Consider the following 14845-nt stretch of genomic DNA (forward strand, 5'->3'; position numbering starts at 1 on the left):
GAGAGCGCTGTCTCTTTAAAAATAATCAAGCCGCTTTTTAAACCTACAAAATGGCAGCGGTCTCCGGACCGGCAAAAGTTCACAGCTCAGCCCACCCTTCTCCTCACCTTCTCTGCTTGTTCCCGAGCCACGGTGCACAGTTCGCGCAGTCCCTGGCTGGCAGGGTGATTTTTAGGTTAATTCTTAGGTCCTACCACCAGTCGTGTATCTCTAAGCCGCCTGTATTGTCAGGGTCACTCAGTTCGCTGTCAGACCGCAGCTCCGTAGGTTTCTTTTTTTTTGGTATTTTCACGCAAATTCTTCTGGTAGTTGGGGTTTAGTCCAATTCTGTATCCTTTCCTTCAAGTCTCAGGGGTCCAAGATTATCTTCTGTGTCTGTGTTAATTGGTTTCCCTATTCTTTGTTGAAGAGGGTCTGTGCAATCCTTCTGCCTAGTCTGCCTTCTTGCCCCACCTCAATTTTTAAATTCTTATTGTATGAAGAAGGTAATAGGAGCTTGAGGAAAATGTGTTTGCTTACTTTTAAGATGTTTTTACTCAATTAGTTGAATTAATCGTGCAGTGTTAAGTAAGGAAAATAATTCCATAGATTCATACAGTATTAAGTAGGAAGGTGAATGCATCTAGTTTGGATAAGTGTAACTATTAGTATTTTACTGTAAGGATATAACTAAATAAGAAGTTGTATACATTTTGGTTAGTCATTAGAATACTGTGAAGTTTCGTGTTTAAAATTGTAAATAAAATTCTTTTTCCTTGCAAAGGAATTGCTATTAGGTGCCACATAGTTGGTTCTGACTCATAGTGATCCTGTGTGAAACAGAATGAAACACTGCCTGGTCCTGTGCCATCCTCACAAAGCTCACTGTGCTTGAGCCCGTTGTTGCAGCTAGTGTCAGTCCCATCTTGTTGAGGATCTTCCCTTTTTTATGCTGACCCTCTTTTTTACCAAGGATTATATCCTTCTCCAAGGACTGGTCTCTTCTGACTACATGACCAACGTAGGTGAGAATGAAGTATGGCCATTGTAGCTTCTGAAGAGCATTCTGGCTACAATTCTTTCAGGACATACTTGTTTGTTCTTTTGGCGGTCTATGGTATTTTCAGTATTCTTCATCAACACCATAGTTCAAAGACATCAGCCCTTCTTTGGTCATCCTTATTCATTGTCCAGCTTTCACATGCACATGAGAGAATTGAAAATACCTCGGCTTGGGGCAGGTACACCTTAGTCTTCAAAGTGATATTTTGGCTCCTTAGCATTTTAAAGAGTCTTTTGCAGCACATTTACCCAGTGCAGTACAACATCTGATTTCTTGACTGCTGCTCCCATGGGTGTGGATTGTGTATCCAACTAACATGAAGTCCCTGACAACTTCAGTCTTTTCTCCACTTATTTGATGTTGCTTATTGGCCCAGTTGTGAGGACTTTTGTTTTCTCTGTTGGGAGGTGAAATTCATACTGAAGGCTTTAAAGTCTCTGAACTTCATCAGTAAGTGCTTCAAGTCCTCTTCACTTTTAGATTTTTTAAGGTTGTGTCATCTGCATATCACAGGTTGTTGATGAATTTTCCTCCAATCCCGAATTCACATTCTTCTTCATATAATCCACCTTGGATTATTTGCTCAGCATACAGATTGAATAAAGATGATGAAAGGATACAACACTGACGCACACCCTTCCTGATTTTAAACTATGTAGTATCCCCTTGTTCTGTTCAAACGACAGCCTCTTGGTCTGTGTACAGGTTCCTCATTATCACAATGAAATGTTCTGGCATCCTAGTTTTTTGCAATGTTATCCATAATTTTTATGATCCACACAGTCGGATGCCTTTGTGTATTCAGTAAAAGACAGGTAAACATCTTTCTGCTATTCCTTGCTCTCAGCCTAGATCCATATGACATAAGTAGTGATATCCCTCATTCCATGTCCTTTCTGAATCCAGCTTGAGCTTCTGGAAGTTACCTGTCAATATACTGCTAAACCTGTTTTTGAATTATCTGTAGCAGAATTTTACTTGCATATGATGTTAATGATATTGTTCAGTAATTTTCACATTTTGTTGGATCATCTTTCTTTGGAATAGGCACAAATATGGATCTCTTCCAGTTGGTTGGCCAGGTAGCTGTCTTTTTGTTAACTGTTTATATCTTGGCATAAACAAGTAAGTACCTCCAGCACTGCATCTGTTTGTTGAAACATCTCAGTGGATATTCTGTCAAGTCCTGCAGCCTTGTTTTTTGCTAGTTCCCTTAGTGCAGCTTGGACATTTTCCTTCAGTACCATTGATTATTGATCGTATGCTGTTTCTTGAAATTGTTGAATGTTACCCAGTTCTTTTTCCTACAGTGACTCTGTGTATTGCTTCCATCTTCATTTGATGCTTCTTGCATCATTATCTTGCCCATAGAATTTTCAGTGTTGCAACTCAAGGTTTGAACTTTTTTTTCAGTTCTTTGAACTTGAAAAATGCCAAGTGTGTTCTTCCCTTTTGGTTTTTTGCCTCCAAATGTTTGCACATTTTGTCATAATACTTTATTTTGTCTTCTTGAGCCACCAAATCCAGAGGAATTAATTTACTAAAATCCTACAATTACTACATTAGTAGCTATATCCAGAACTATGCTTTGAGTAATTGTGGGTTTTTTTTTTTTTATATGTAGTCTTTGCTATTTTGTTTGGCAAACCTTGCTTTCACATACTTAATGAGATAACTAATGATAATTTATTTACTAATTCACTTGTCAGTGCAGACTATAGATTTATTTGTTTAATCCCAAAGGATGTAGAAAGTGAGAATTTTTAATACAAAATCCTCAGTTTCTTGATTACCAGTTTACCCTATGGAAGATGGGAAATGATAGTTATATGGTTTTCTTAGTTTTGTGATCTGCTTCTTTCTGTATCAGTTCAAACCCCACCAGCCACTCCTTGGAAGGAAGATTGGGCAATCTACTTTTGTAGAGATAATGCCTCGGAAACCCAAGGAGGGGTTGCTATGAGCCAAATTGACTTGACGGCAGTGAGTTTGGTTTTGGGTTTGATTTTGTCCATATAGTTGCCATCTTTTTTCATTGATTGAAATACTGTTTCTTTATTTACATTTGAATGACTTTTTTATGACTGCCTACATTTGTGAATGTATATTATTTACATTTAAAATTGAGTTGTACTTCAGCATTTTAATGTTTCCATAGGTTTTTGTTTCTGTTACTGGGTCCAGCAGGCAAGGCACCACAGTACCATGAAATTGGAAGATCAATAGCCACTCTCATGACTGATGAGGTAATTAAAATACACTAAAATATCACTGAAATAGAAACTGATTGTGAAGCATATATATTAAATGATAGTTCTCCTTCCTTTAACAGTAAGCTTTAAAAATTGTGCTTGTTGTCTGTACTTTTTTTTTTTTTTAATTCTTTAACTCTTTGCTTTTGATTGGGTCTTCAGGACTGTTCTGTCAGGATTAATGGGTACTTTTTCTTTTTTTAAGCAATAAAAAATAGGGTTCTTGAGTGTAAGGACCTTGCCTTACTTGTCTTCTTAATTGCACTGTCCACATTGCTTAGAATTTGCTTCTGCCAAATAGTAGGTACCCAGTAAATGTGTTCAAATAAATTATTTAAGTTAAGCCATTTGTGTATTCATGATCATTTCCTTGGAATAAATGCTATTAAAATATAATAGAAGTAGAATGACATTACATAGTAGTATTTAATTCCATAAACAATTACTGAATATTTCTCATGGAAATTTATCTCTTTTTTTAAATTATTCTAACACAGTGTTTTATTTTTAAAAAAATTTTATTATGATTTAGGTGAAAGTTTAAAGATCAAATTCATTTTCCATATAGCAGTTCATACACATTTTGTTTCATGACATTGACTGCAGTCCCCACAATGCAGTAGTTCTCTTCCCACTTCTCCCTGTAGTTATCTCTTCCCTGTGTCCATCCTTTCTGTGCACTTTTGCCCCCTGAACTCTCTCCCTGTGCAAATACTACCCTTCTGCCCTCTCATGATTGGTTGTTCTAAGGATTGTATCTACCTGGTGTCATGTTCACCCTCTATGCCTATCTGTTGTTTGGCTGGAAACCACAGGAGTCAGTGCAGTTTCAGACCTGAAGGGTAACTAGGGACCATAGTCTTGGAGGTCTCACCAGGCTCTATTAGACCAGTAAACATGGTCTTTTTTAAGATTTTAAGTTTTGTTCCACATTGTTCTACCACTCTATCTAGGATCTCCTGCACCAATCCATTTCCAAGTGGTTGACAGTGGTAGCCAGGTACCATCTAGTTCTTCTTGTCTCACAGTCATATAGGCTGAGATTCACATGGTCCACTAGTCTCTTGGACTAATTGTTTTCATGTGTTTTTTGTTTTCTTCATTCTTTTTGGCTCTAGACAAGGAGAGACCAATAGTAGCGTTATAGACAGCTGCTTGCAAGCTTTTAAGACCCTAGTCACTACTCACCAAAGTAGAATGTAGAAAAATGTTTTTGTGTAGTGTGTTATGCCAATTGAGCTTGATGTCCCCTGAGACCATGATCCTGAGCCCAGAGGTCCAACAACTTGCTCAATCAGGGTGGTTGACTGTGTCTAAGAAGTTACTATAACTTTGCCCCTGTTAGTTCTATTTATATGGGCATTCTCATAGGGCATACAGATATGTATGTAGAAATATCATCTGCCAACCCTATATATGGTCATGGGTATATTCTTTTTTTGCATAGACATACCTTGATAATTCAGTCTGTCTACTCATCTATTTACCCATAGATTAATGTTTGTTATCAGTGATAATGCAGTATTATATATGTTGAAGTGTTGATCTTTGTTGTCTGTACCTCTTGTGTACCTGTCTGTGTCTTCCTTTTCCTTAGTGTTGTGTTGGTCACTCACTTTGGTATATTGCCTTTCCCTTCACCCAAATGAGTACTTTCTCTCCATCACTGTTTTCTTTTGTTGTTTGATTGTTATGGTTAAGTCATTTGATATTACTGATAAAAAGAAAAAGAAGGTTATGTTTTATCATTATTACCCAGGTAGGTGTAAGAATTTAGATAATTATCTTTATTGTGGATTTATTTCTGAGTTTTAAAGTGGATTTACCAAATATAGATTATTCTTTTCAACATTAAAATCCTCTTACTTGATATATATTTTTTTCTTTAGATTTTTCATGATGTAGCTTATAAAGCAAAAGATAGAAATGACCTCTTATCTGGGATTGATGAATTTTTAGATCAAGTAACTGTCCTTCCTCCAGGAGAATGGGATCCTTCTATACGCATTGAGCCACCAAAAAGTGTTCCTTCTCAGGTAAGAACCCACCTCTGTCTTCTGTGTTTCCTTTTTTAATTAAGAAACTTAAAAATAGGTTGTACATTTTTATGATTCAAATATCAAAACTGTATAAAGAGGTATGTTCAGAGAACATACCTGCTCCTGCTTTGTCCCCCTTCCCTTTTATCCCTATACCCACCTCATATAGCTCAATATGTTTTATTATACTTTTTTTTTTTTTGTTTGTCCTAATTTTTTATGCAGTACAAGGAAATCACAACATATAATCTTAACTTTCTTACCAAAAGTTACTTTTTCCCTATAACATATATCCTAGAAATCTGATTATGAGAAATCATAGACATATTCCTTACCCTTTTTCTCACAGCTGTGTTTTATTTCATTTATGACTGTATCTTAGTTTATCCTATTCCTGGTCTCAGGTTGTTGTCTTTTGCTATTGCACACCATGACCAATATTCATATGCCATTTTAGTCTTGTGTAGATGTATCTGTATGTAGCATAGATTCCCAGAATTCCTATATTTATTGACTCAAAGGATAAATTTATTTATTACTTATTAGTAAATATTACCAGTTTGCCTCTATGGAGTAAACTATTTTGAACTCCCACAGTGATGTATGAGAGTGCCTGTTTCCTTTTCAGCCTCACTAACATAGTAGCTTGTCCAGCTTTTGGATTTTTTTCTTACTATATCAAGTATGCTAATGTAGTTTTAAATTATATTTCTATAATTAACAAGGTTTTGTATACTGAATCTTTTTTTAGTTGCCACCTCCCCCAACACACGCACACACACACACACTTACTTTTAAACATTTAAATCATTGATACCTTGGAGTTTATCCTGGTGTATTGTGTGGCATATATATCCAACTTTATCTTTTTTCTAAGTTGTTGCCTGTTTGTCCCAATTAAAAAGATGAGATTTACCCACTTGCCTGGCAGTGTTACCTTTATCATTTACTAAATTTTCTTGTGCATTTAGGTCTGTTTCTGGAACTTCTTTTCTTTTCCATTGGTCAGTCTTTCCATGGACCAGTTCCATACTCTTGCTCTTCCCCCTTACTTTTTTTTTTGTTGTTGTTGTCTGCTTTCCCTGGCTATCTTTGCATATTTATTTTTCTGTATAAGCTTTAAAATTAGATTTCCACTTCCTGAAATAAAACCTGCTGATTTTTGCTGTTGTTGTTGGGATGGCATTTACCTTTCCAAATGAACTGAGAGAGAATTGACATCTTTATGACCTTGAGTCTTTCTGTTCAAGAACATGGTATGTCTTTCTATTCCAAATCAGTTTTTGTGTTCTTGAGACTATATCTACACTTTACAACACTTACTGGTGAGTGTATTCATAAGTACTTTATTTTATTGTTTCTATTGTAAATGAGATCTTTGCTTCATTAATGTCATCTAATTGTTGATTATATATATATATATATATATCTCAAAGCTATTTGTTATTGCATACTTTTTTTATTCTTTTCCAATTTTATGCCTCTAATTTTTTTGTTGTTATAGTTGTTGGCTGATTGTATTGACTAAAATTTCTAATTAAATGTTAATAGGGCTTTAAACGGACATTTGTTACCATTTTCCTGACTATAGTCAGTATCTCTAATTGTTCTCTCATTAAATAAGATACTTGTATTGAGGCCAAAATACATATTTTATCATGTTAAGAAATTACCTCAAATTTCTGTTACATTGGAATTTTTAATAAAAATGGGTTTCGAATGTTATCAAATGCTCTTTCAACATCGCTGGAGATGATCATATGAATTTTTTATAAATTACTATGGTAAATAGATTTTTAAATATAGAAACACACTAGCATTCTTGGCATAAATCTAACTTGAATTTTAAAGTACTAGTGTTCTATTTGTAGTAAGCCTGTTCCTCACTTACTATCTCATTATTTGACATTACACATTTATAGCCATAGTAAAAATCTACTATTCTGCTATTTTGCACATTAATACCTTATGTCTGGCAGTAATGAATGCCAAGGTGCAAGGTGAAAATAATGCTGCCTGTGATGGCAAGGTTATGTATCAATGTGGCTGGGCCATGATTCTCAGTGCTTTGACAATTAGGTAATGATGTAGTCATCCTCCATTTTCACATAATGCCCTGGTCTTTGGAATCTAGCAGTGTCAATAAGTGAGGCGTGGGTATTTTATTTAGGTTTTTTGCATCATTTCTTGTAAGCTATGATTACAGTTTTTTGTGCAGTTGTCTTTTTCCTACTTTGATATTAATCTTTATACTTTTTTTAATAAATAAAAAAGAATTCTAAGTTTTCCTCTTTGCTCTTAAATAGCGTGGAATACTTTAGTTTTAAAAGTTTGGAAGAATTCCTTTGTAAAATTTTCTAAAATTGACTCTTCTAGACTTACAACTACTTGCTCATTTATTCTATGGAAATTGACTTGTGTAACCTTTCTGTCTTTTCTGGGGTCAGTTTTGATAAATTACATTTTTCTAGAATATTACTTATTTTATCCAGGTTTTCAAATGTGTTTGCATGGAGTCATACAAAGTGCACTCTCATTCTCACACATACACACACACAAACCCATTGCCATTGAGTCCAGTTTCTACTCCTAGTGACCCTGTAGAATAGAGTCAGACTTCTTTATAGGGTTTCCAAGACTGTAAATCTTTATGGAAGCAGACTACCACAACTTTCTCCCATGGAGCAGCTAGTGGGTTTGAACCACCAACCTTTTGATTAGCAGCTGAATGCTTAACCACTGCACCACCAGGGCTCTTTTCATATATGCGTACACAGATATACATATATATTTCCAAAATTCTCTCAGTTTTTGAAGTCATTGCTTTCTTGCCATATCTTATGTCATGTTATCAGCTGATACGTTTTTTAAAACAAAACAGTTTAAATTTATTTTAGTTTTTTCTTGCTTTTTAAACAAGTTTTTATTTCCTTACTCAAATTTTCCTTTTAGTTATTTTCTTTAATTGCTTTCACATTCTTTCAGGAATTATTTTTCCTTTTCACATTTTCCTCAGTCAGATGCTTAATTTATTCTTTCATTTTTCTTAATTTAAGTGTGTTAGCTTTGCCCCATTTGTCATATGCAGTATTTTTCATTAGTACTGTTTGGTAGGAATTTTATAATTTTATTTTCCTTTTCCTTTTTGCTGTAAGATATGAGTTAGTTTTAATTTTGACATTTTCAAATGATAATATTTCTAATAATCACAGATGAGTCTTGCTACTCTAAAAATATGAAGTATATAGACAATTTACGTTAGTAGTTGAACTAGAGCCTTTGACTTCCTGGAATAGCATCTTGTGCACACACATACACATGCATACACAGGCTCACACACATTCTTTTAGGCCCAGCAGTTTGTGGAGCTAACACATTTAAAGCTGACTCCTTTCTCTTCATGTGATGGGGAGAAGACCTGTTACATGGAAGTGTTATTCTTGAATTTGTCATAAAAATTGATAAGAAACTGATTTTTATGAAAATATATGATACTTCTATTGAAAAGGAGTCATTTTAGTAAAAGAAAAATGCATTTACCTTTTTCTTAATGTGAAGTATTTTTTCAGTAGTTAATATGAACAATATTCTAAAAAGTTTTGTGGGGAGATGCTTTATTAGATGATATTTATGTTCTTATTGCCAGTAGTAATTTGAAATGGTGTGTATGCACTCGTATCGTATATTTGATGTTAGAACACAAAACAAAACAAAAAAAATCATAAATTCCAAATGTTACTAGAAACAGATTTTAGATTTCCTTCTAAAGTACAGTTTATTTAAAATAGGGCTTTATATTTGGAAAAAGCTTTCCCTAGGAGCACTGATTAGTTATATGTAATCAATATGAAAGGAGCTCTGGTGGTGTAGTGCCTAAGGCATTTGACTGCTAACTGGAAAGCTGGTGGTTCAAATCCACCAGCCACTCCTCGGAAAGAAGGTTGGGCAATCTGCTTCCATAGTGATACTGCCTATCAGTAGGAAACCCAAGGAGGGGTCACTATGAGCTGGATCCGACTCCATGGCAGCGGTTGTGTTTTTTGCAATCAGTATGGGAGTCCATATTCCTTCTAAGTGGAGATGTCATCTCAATTTTCTTATAAGAGAATTCTCACAATGTCTTTTTGTGAAATGTAGGAAAAGAGAAAGATTCCTGTATTTCCCAATGGATCTGCCCCCACTTCGAGTGATACTCCCAAAGAGGCTGCTCATCATGCCGGGCCTGAGCTCCAGAGGACTGGAAGGTGGGTACAAATACTGATATGGTGCACTTAGCTTTTTTAGGGCCAGGGGCAAATTTGATATAAAAGACATAAACATACTTCTTCTTTCCAAGTACTTAGAATATAATCTTGTATAAATTTTTAAGTATATTTTTAAATGTATACTATTATATGTGTGTATTATGTTAAAATTATGTGCTTCAATATACTTGGGTTCAACTTTAATGGAAAATTAAAATCTGGGCCAGGTGGTGAGAATACTGCATAGTTACATAGTATGTAGGTTAATTTCTGTTGCTTAAACAAAAGATTCTTGAAAAAGGTGCAGAACCCTATTAAAATTTCCAGTATCAAGATAGAGAATTATGGGAACAGAGGGAAATTATAGCTAAAGATTTTTCTGTGCATGTACGTAAACTCAAAACCCTGAATTGAGATGAGAAATGAGAAAATTAGATGGAGAAACATGATTATGTAATGGTAATGACCTCTGGAAACTTGGTGAGACGAATTGTTTAATAAAGTAATTTCTTGATAAACTAGAAATATTGTCAGATGCAAACATTGCCTTAAAATGTTCTGTAGAAGTAGATTAATGTTATGGTATTTCTGTAATGTAGATAAACATGTGATACTGATACTGTTTTGTCCACTGGTGGTTACTGTGGAACTAAACGATCTTGAATCTCAAATCTTTGTTTGAAAAACCAGAGTACCTTACAGAGACATATTATTTGGGATTTTGATAAAGTGCCTGATGGCACTATATACAAGAAAATAAATAACAACAGGCATAATGAATATAGACTTTAGAAAAACTTAAGCTTACAATTAATTAATTGACTAGTGTATTCATTAGTCTTATTCTCTATTATAGAATAGAGAATAAGACTCTTGTCTCTGTGCCAACAGTGGTTCTTCACATTTTGCCAACTCCTGTATAGAGGCCCCTCTAGACTGAGATAGTGTTAGTCACTGAGAATCACCAGGGCAGGCAGGCTCTCACTGATCAATAGTCACCCAGTAGCCTCACATAGGTATCTGTTACATAATCAGTTTTTAATTTGATAGTGTAGATGCACTTTGTAGATTATCAGTGACAACTTTTGTAATGCACAGGTTATTCCTCTTACTGTGAGATTATTTATAGAATAATTTCTTCAACTGTTAATGTTTTAAGAATTTATTTCAGTAATAGCTTAAGAAAAAAAAAAAAAAAACTAGATGGAAAAGCTTGAAAAATCCAAAGCATTTGAGAACTCAAGATGAATTTTTTTTCCATCTAGTGTCTATAGTAGAAATTTGAATGACTGTCTGTTTTATGAGTCACAAAACATTTTGGAATTTCTGACATTCACTAGTATTTGTTGTGTTGCCTGCTGTGTCTCAGGCAGTGTTCTAGACAGGAGAAATATAGCGGTAAACAAAATGCCTGTACTAGCCATGGAGTGTTTATTCTAATGAAATGTTTCTAAGTTAAATGTTTTCAAAAGTCCAATTTAAAAAAGTAATTGAAATGGTGTGCAAATATACAAATTTTAATCTATTAATTAAAACTATTTAGTTTTACTCATATGCGCAGCCTTTAGACTACATGTACAATAAATTAAATGTACTAAAATAGTTTTCAGGCTCTCCCCCACCCCCAAATGGAGGTATTTATGTGATTGAAGTACTAATTTTAAGAGTTATTGAAGACTGTCATTTAATTTACTACTCATTGCATCTAAGCACAGCATACTACATTCATATTAAAGATTATTTGGGGGACCTAAGCTTTGTTATGATTGCCGCCTGATGTTTCTCATGCTTGTCATTAGGATTTATAACAGATAATAGTTAATAGACTTGCTTATGCTCATTTTCATGAATGGGATGTTAGATTTATTTATTACACGTTTCCTTGCATATTTTTGTCAAAAATTCCATTTGATTTGCCTGTAGTCTTTTCAGTGAATAGTCCTTAAGTACAGTTGTTTATGTCTCTTTTAACTTACTGAGATCTACCTTCCCTCTATCATCAGTGGATTAGATTAAATGAGTTTATCTTCTGCAATTTATACTATGATTTATATTGAATTTTAATTTTTGTTGACCAAGCACTAGATATCAGCAGTCTTATGTAGCCCATAGCTTTAGTTTGAACTAGCTAGAATCCTCTAGTGTACAGTTTGACGAGTTTCATCTCACCTATTTAGGCTTTTTGGTGGTTTGATACTTGACATCAAAAGGAAAGCACCTTTTTTCTTGAGTGACTTCAAGGATGCATTAAGCCTGCAGTGCCTGGCCTCGATTCTTTTCCTATACTGTGCCTGTATGTCTCCTGTAATCACTTTTGGAGGGCTGCTTGGAGAAGCCACAGAAGGCAGAATAGTGAGTACAAAGATTGGTAGTAGCCAGGCTCTTAGCTCTTCAGAGGCAAGTGTCTGTGTGCATTTGTCTCACAATTCATACTTTTATTTGAAGAGTCTACCAACAGCATGATTAACCTGTCCTAAAGCAGACTTTCCCCAAAGGTAATTGCTATGGAAACATGGGGAAGCCATTTGAACAGGAGAAGATGCACAGTTGAGGTAAAAAGAAAAATAAATGTTTATCCTGGCTTGCTGGATGAATGGTTTTAAATCTAAGTAAAAGGCTTGCATTATCTTTGTTGGGGAAGAGGTTGGGGGGGAGAACAATTGAACGGATTCTGGGTGGGTCATGGGTGGAAAGATTTATCAGATTTACCAACTTCATTCTATAAGGCGTTACAGGATTAGTTAGAGCCATATGATTAATATTAATTCGTCAGGCCTGGCTGATAGGCCCATATTAGACTTTTGGAAGAAGAGAATGTGATTTAGGAAATGATGGGTTTTTTAAAGTAGTATTTAATTTTGTTTTTATTAAATCTGTGTGAAAGTAGCCAAAGCTTTTATTTGGAAAATATAATTGAACACTTCATCCTTTGACATGACTGAAAGTTTTTATGTTCTTAGTAATAATGTGTTAGGAGCTGTGGGAGGCATGATAACAAAGTATCTGGTGCTTTGTAAATCTTGAAAGACGTTGTTTTATGTATGTATATTTTAATGACATTTAAATGAGGTGATTTGTAATTCTTGAGTTCTTGAGTGTTTTTTATTTAATTATATTTACTCATGAGGAAATTCTTTTTTCTTTTAATGGATAAAAGGTTAAAATCTGAGGAATGATACTTATTTAATTAAAGTATTTCATGACATGACTGTAATATGAGATTAATCTGAAATTTTCTTTCAACTTTTTTATTTATTTAGATTCTTATAACATTTTCAGACATTTAGTATATCTTTACCTTAAGCTTTAATCATTGTATGAAAGGTACATATTTTTAGTAAGTTATTTTATGTGCTGTCACAAATTGTACACATAACTCTGCTGGTCCCTGTAGAGATGTGTCTTAACTGTTACCGTAATGGAAACTCTGCTTCTTTGCTTTTGGACTGTCACTCACTGGCCGCCGACCTCATCATGCTATTTAATACTGTGTGCATGTGATAGTGTGTTAAACACAGGAGGGATATGCACAAGTGGAGATGAGCATGTACCTCCTGTTCTCAAGTAAACTTAAGTGGGAAAGATGAGAGAGTTATGTACATTGTTACTTGAGTCATGTGGTATGGTTGTCACATGGTGTCACATGGTATGCTGTGTGAGATAGACAAAGAGTTGTAGAAGTTGAAATAATAGGGAAACCAAGACTATTATGAAAGAAAATGGCATGGAGATGATGTGTTTGTTTTCGGATGCGTTTTTGGAACTTTATGTAGAAATGGAGACATAGGAAGTATAGTTCCAGAGTTTGTAGTCAGGACCAGGCAGTGTTTCGTTCTGTTATACATGAAGTTGCTAACAGAACTGAGTCAGTGGCACCTAACAACAAAGAGGAGGTATAAAGATTGGAAGTCATTCACAAACATGTGAGTATTGAAACTGACAGTACATGAGACTAACGTGTACCATAGGGAGAGAAGCAATGGGTAAATATGAGAAGTTAACCTGAATTTATAGAATGGGAGAAGGATGAGATTGAGAAGTAAAATATACCTAGCAAATTATATACAGGCACAATCAGAGCCCTAGAAGAGGAAATCAAGATGATATAATTTTGCAAAAAACAAAACGGAGATTTTTTTGAGAAGGAAGAAGAATTAGCAGCAACCAGTGTTGAGTGCTGCACAATGGAGAGGTGTGTGGGGGCGGGGAGGATGGGAGAGGGCTTGTACTGGGTAAAATGGAGACCTCTCAGTGGGGAGGTAGAGAAGACCGTGCAGTGGGACTGATTTCTTTAGGAAAAGAGAGACTCAAATTAAAGAACAGAAAGAGTTCAAAATTTATTTTTTTTAAAAAATAGTCTGGGCAAAAGACATTTTTGTGTCTAGCAAATGTGTCAAGTGCAGAGTGGAAGGGAGATGTTCACATGCCAGTTTCTACTTTTTCAACCCAAGGTTAGGAAGGAGAAACTATGTTTGTGCTTATCTCTGCCCTGTTAGTATTTCTTTATTTTGCCATCTGCTTGCTTAATTTTTTCTTTTTGTTTCTGGGTACCATTTAGACTTTTTTTTCCTTTGATTTAAACTCCGCTAAATTCATTCCTAACTGAACTAAGGATTTTATAATGAGTTAGCAGTATCTTTAAGGGCAAACTTTTATTTGTCCATTAGCAAGAAAACACTTTTTTTCCCCATATAGCTAACAAATGTGTTGTTAATATGGCCATTTCTTTTTCATCTTGCCAAAAGATAAGTTTATATGTATGTATGATCTGATTTTTATGTTTTATAGTTAAATTGTACTTTTATTCCATACTATTATTTTGTGATTTTTGATTATGAAAGATGCTACTCTAGCTGATGATGGGAATTGCTACCTTTTACTGTGTGCATTCTGTGTGCTAGACTCCGTGCTAGGTGTTTTCACAAACACCACTTCCTTAAGTTCTCTTGGTTTAAATGGTCACTCCCATTTAAAAGTGAGTAACCAGGGGCTGGAAAAGCTTAAGATGGTGGCCCTGGCTCAACAGCTAGTCATTCCAGAGGCAGTTTTTCACTTCAAAATCTGGATCTGAAGCCCTGTTCTCTGTGTTCTGCTGTGCTGCCTCTCAATTACAAAGAAAAAAAAAAAAAAAACCCTCACTGCCCTGGAGCCGATCCCGATTCATAGTGACCCTTTCTTGGGTTTCTGAGGCAGTAACTCTATGGGAGTGGATTGCCCAGTCTTCCTTCTGAGCAGTGTGGCTGGTGGGTTTGAACTGCCGGCCTTCTG

General features: G+C 35.0%; 1 protein-coding gene across 1 annotated transcript in view; it reads left to right on the plus strand.

Moving 5' to 3' along the window:
- SLC4A7 (solute carrier family 4 member 7) overlaps nucleotides 1-14845 on the plus strand; it is a 136389-nt gene that overhangs the window by 87510 nt on the left and 34034 nt on the right. Inside the window, exons 10-13 of the mRNA XM_007936274.2 lie at nucleotides 3201-3288; nucleotides 5184-5330; nucleotides 9471-9577; nucleotides 11755-11929. Of these exons, the coding sequence (XP_007934465.1) occupies nucleotides 3201-3288; nucleotides 5184-5330; nucleotides 9471-9577; nucleotides 11755-11929 (517 nt within the window). The remainder of the gene's footprint in view (nucleotides 1-3200; nucleotides 3289-5183; nucleotides 5331-9470; nucleotides 9578-11754; nucleotides 11930-14845) is intronic.

This window comes from Orycteropus afer, unplaced genomic scaffold, assembly GCF_000298275.1.
Source record: "Orycteropus afer afer isolate SDZICR_OR568_19922 unplaced genomic scaffold, OryAfe1.0 scaffold00003, whole genome shotgun sequence".
Taxonomy (NCBI): Eukaryota; Metazoa; Chordata; class Mammalia; order Tubulidentata; family Orycteropodidae; genus Orycteropus; species Orycteropus afer.